Here is a 5244-nt window from a genome sequence, read left to right as displayed (position 1 = left end):
GAGAAGAGAAGTTTAAAAGTTAACCATTGTCTCTATAGTACATGAGTTCACGAGTACATAGGAATAAATAGTATTTTTTGGGAGACAGTGAATTTTTTTTAATTTATAATAAAAAAAATCTTGGTTAAATATGATTTATTCATGTGTACCTGTGTATTTTTGAAGACTATGATTATTGTTATCATTGGCGCTGGCAATATTATTCCTATAAACTGTTGGAGACAATAATAATAGTTTAGAAATTTGAATTTCGTCCTCAACCAATACTTTAGAAAAAAGTTAAATAAAGTTTACAAGAGAATTGAGCGAACTCATCTTAAAAAAAAAATCGTAAGTTAAAGTTAAAATAATGAGATTGAGAAAATAATAATTTTTTTATTTTAAAAAAAAAAACTTTAATATTATTATTTTTCGTAAGTTAAAAATTAAAAAAAATAATTTTTAAAGTCTCTTAAACAAGTCCTTTATACGTTTTGAGTTAATTATTTCATATATATATATAATTATTTTTACGCATAAATATTAAAAATACTGATGAATTTATTCTCCATGATAAAAATAAAATTAATGTTATATTAAAAAAAAACATTTTAATGGACAAAATTATTTAAAATGTAAAAGAAAATTAAAATTCTTAAATTATTCCTCCCAACCTAATCTAATCACATAATTCTAAATTCTCAACTATACGAATTCTAATCCTTAAATTTTTTACCACCATTGCCATCACCAACCAAAAAGCCTAATCATCAAGCAAATCGAAATGCCACTAACAATTCCAAAACAAGAAACTACCGATATTCACAACAATCCAAGACTTCAAAAAATTAAATCAAGATAAAGTATCCAAATATAATCACCATACTTAGACAAAAGAAGCTCAAAAACTATGTTAGTGAAAAAAGTATCACTATCCATGCATTCACCATGCGATGTGATAGCATTAACCTTCTAAATCTAATCAATTTAAAAGGTCAAACTATAATGTGTTTATTTTTTTTATCAATGAGAAGGATACTCAAATTTACGATATCTTAAATAAGTATGAGAAAATTATATTATTTAAATTATAATTTATTGACTAATATATTTGTTTTGTTACTGTTCAATAATTAAAAAATAAAATAAAATTGTCTTTTAAATAACTAATATTAAGATTCAACACCAATTTTAATTTAAATTCATTTTAAAATTAAAATATTTAAATTTAAAAAAGATCATAAATTCAACTCTCATTTTTTAAATAAAAAAAAAAACTTTCATTACATTTGATGATAAGTGCTCTTGTTTGGATTATTGAAAAACAAAAGATATTATTTAATAAATCGAAATAAAAAGTAATGAAATCAAACCAATTTCATCCAATTATATCAAAAGCTTCATTTATTATTCCTTCGCATTTGAAATAATTCCGTTAGATAATCAACGAATGTCTAGTTAATAATAAATTATAAATCAACAAATATTTTTACACTACACTTTGTACTAAAAATTAATTAATAATTATTTAAATTTTATTTTAAAAAAATAAAATTAATAATTATTAATTATAATTATTTAAAGTTGACTGATCAAGAATTATTTACCTATACTCTTCCATTTAAAAATATTTAGAATTGAATTATTATTTAATCCCAACAATAAAAATGGAAATAAATTTTAAATCCGTCCCACCCTTTTTGAATCTCATTTCATTCTACTCCCTTGGCTAACATCAATCCAAACATACAATAAAAAAAATAAAAATAAAAATAAAGATTTGGGAATCACATGCTCAGCATACTCTACATCTTCAATAGGTAGCACTACTTATTAATTAATTAATTAATTAATTAATTAATTAATTAATTAATTAATTAATTTCACGAGATATGGTGAAGTAACAACAACATAGGCTGGGGAAAGCAGCATCCAACACCAACTTGAATGGAAGCATATTCTAGAATGTTCGATTCGAATAGTATATGTGGCATCATATATATTCTTTCATCAACATTTAATTATGTGTTTTTCAGTAACATTTATATTTACCCATTATTATTCTTCTTTCTTCACTTGATATTTACTACATAACAATCAAATATTACTGTTTTTTAGTCACCAAAAAAAAAAAAAACTGTTTTAATCTTAAATAAATTTAATATATAAAGTGAATTATGCGTATGCATAATTAAAAAATTAAAATTTATTTTAGATAATATTATACAAAATTATTTTTATTAACGATTCCTTTTCAATACTTATTCTCTCTTTAGTATTTTAATAGAACTATTAATAAAACAATTAATTAATATTATATAGCTTTTTCTAAATAAACACTTATTTGAGATTAAATAAAATTCTAAGTAGCAAGAAAAAAAAAAAAAAAGATAAAGCAATGTCCCAATTTATGAATGAATACGTAAGTGTGATCGAACAACAGAAAAAGAAATAATGCTTCACTACCTACACGAATTTAATTTATTATTGAGTGTTAGCTTATTCATTCCAAGTATGATGTATGATATTCCCTTCTTTAATATCCTCCTAGAAGAGTATCATTGAGAAGGAATAATTTGAATTTTTAATTTTAATGGAAAATAAAATGCACTATTATTCATGCATGCACAAAGATACCATCCAATTAATTAGCCATATAAACTTGAAAATGGGACATGACTTATATCCAACTAATGGGTAGGGGAAAAGTTTAATTTCCTCATGGAATCCAACCAAATATCATTCCTAGTTAATGCTACGCTGCTGTAAATTAATTAATTACTTATTTTATATTACGGAAAAAATTATTAATTTCGTCCTAAAAATTACTCATTTTTTAAATAGATTTTAGAAAGATATTTTTAATCGAATTTGTCCTTCAATAATTTTAAGTTTGTCACATTAATCCTTCTATCACTTTGGTTGCTCATGGCGTCAAAATTTGCTTATATGATATGTTAAGTGACACCATAATACACACTTGACAATTCTAATTGACTGTTAATATTATAAGTTTATAAAATTAGATTAAATCAACTCTAACTTAAAAAGATTTTAATGTTTTAAAATTTTCTTTAATTTAGAATTAATTTAATTTAATTGTATAAACTTATCATATTAATAATCAATTAAAACTAGTAAATATATATTGTGGTCAGTATAATTACTGTAGTATTACTTAACATGCTACATTAATAAATTTTAACATTATTAATAACTAAAATGATAAAAAAACTAATGTAATTAATTTAAAATTTTTAAAAAATAAATTTAATTAAAAAAATTTTCAATAACCAATTTAAAAAGTAAAATTTTTTTCAATAATAAATTTGACCATTTACTCTAGTGGCGTTAACTGTTAGGTTAACCAAGAATGATTAAGTTAATTACGACACGAAAACTTGGTTTTTGCCATGCATTATTTGTACCAAGTCAGAAAACAATAATATAGTGAGTTGAAATCTAGTGTAAAAGTTGATATTGAATGATCCTTTTAATTTATTTAAAGTGATGATGAAAATGTTAAGGGATAAGGTGAGCTGGCCTGGAGTATGGTAATTAATTATAATTAGTTACTGTCAGATTATTGCAATGAAAATTATGGATCCAATAATTGATCTTTCCCCTCTCAAATTATCAATCAATTTTCAGGTTTCTTTATTTTATGAGATTCAAATCCATCTAGGTTAGCGAAATAATATAATCTGCTGCTATAATTAAGGTAAACTGAATATATCATATAATTTATCGTGCTACTTCTTTTGCTAAAATTTAAATTATTTGAGTATTTAAGCTTTAAATTATATATATATATATATATATATATATATATATATATATATATATATATATATATTTACAATCATGTTATGCATGTATATATAAAAAATAGGACAATTTACATATTTAAATAAAATCATTGAATTCTTTACTCAAATACACAAAACAGATAGTTATTATGTGTTTGTGCAAATTACCTTATTATGTAAACCGTGGGAGCCCACCACGGTTTTTGAATTGTATATAAACCGTGGCTGGCAGAAACGTTTTATGGAAGGAAAAATATGGCTGTAAATCGTGGCTATCAACCATGGATTAGGAAAGAAAAGTTTTTGGCATAAACCGTGGGTGGCTACCACGGTTTATGAAAAATTTGGCATTAAACGTAAAACCTCTTAGACTCCCACGGTTTATGTTTATATTAGTATATATACATAATCCGTTGATGCTCAACACGGATCATTTAGAAGGAAACAAAAATTTTGCAACCTTCGTAGTTGAGAGAGTTTGAGAGAGAGGGTGGGAGGATTTGGTGAGGTTTGGCTGGATCCATCGATAATGAGGTTAGTCATTATTAATAATATTATTCTCATTATTTAAATAATTAATATTATTTTATAATTATTAATGTAGTCCGTTTATTTTATTAGCATTATTTATATAATTAATTTATTATTTACATTATTATTTTTGTTACTATTATGATAGTCCTAGTTATCAGTATTACCTTTATTTTTATTAGTACATGTAGTTGTTAGTATCATAAATGTTGTTATTCTTACTAGAGGTATTGTTGTTGGTATTGTTATCATTATTTTTCCCTTCGTGATGTTTCTTAATCTAAAAGAAAATAGAAAACATATGTATGTATGTAATTAAATTTTTTTATAAATTTAATATGATTTGTTTAGTATTGGTCGTACGTTGAGGGGTTTCTTTACCTACATTGTGCAGCCCACTAAGGTTATTAGTGGCGTGAGGAGGCAACAGAATATGCCTTTACACGAGCAGATCATACCGTACCTGGAGACCGCGGGGTTGTATCATTTGGCTAGGCTGAACAGTCACTGGTTCTGGGTTGACGAGCCTCTACTTAGCGCATTTATTGAGCGGTGGCGTCCTGAGACCCACACCTTCCACATGCCCTTTGGTGAGTGCACTATCACGTTGCAAGATGTGGCATATCAGCTTGGTTTGCCGATCGATGGGCGGCCTGTCAGTGGGTGCCTGACTAAGTTTGAGAATCTGATGGAACACGGTAGACCGGCATGGGTCTGGTTTCGCGAGTTGTTTGGGGAGTTACCTCCGCAGAATAAGGTAAAGCAGATGACGGTGTGCTACACATGGTTCCATGAGAGGTTTCAAGTTCTTCCAGCAGATGCTAGTGAGGAGATCGTGCGTATATACGTGCGTGCTTATATTCTGATGCTGTTGTCCTCTCAGCTATTCGCGGACAAGAACGCGAACCGGGTCCATCTTCGCTAG

General features: G+C 26.2%; 1 protein-coding gene across 1 annotated transcript; it reads left to right on the top strand.

Moving 5' to 3' along the window:
• Positions 1–4317: 4317 nt before the first annotated feature.
• LOC130973899 (protein MAIN-LIKE 1-like) lies at positions 4318–5244 on the top strand. Its single transcript, XM_057898585.1, has 2 exons — positions 4318–4322; positions 4671–5244. The coding sequence occupies exons 1-2, from the start codon at positions 4318–4320 to the stop codon at positions 5242–5244; spliced, it is 579 nt and encodes a 192-aa protein (XP_057754568.1).

The sequence above is a fragment of the Arachis stenosperma genome, chromosome 4 (genome assembly GCF_014773155.1).
Source record: "Arachis stenosperma cultivar V10309 chromosome 4, arast.V10309.gnm1.PFL2, whole genome shotgun sequence".
NCBI lineage: Eukaryota > Viridiplantae > Streptophyta > Magnoliopsida > Fabales > Fabaceae > Arachis > Arachis stenosperma.
The sequence above is the reverse complement of the archived record's forward strand: the minus strand, read 5'-3'. Positions and strand labels throughout refer to the sequence as shown.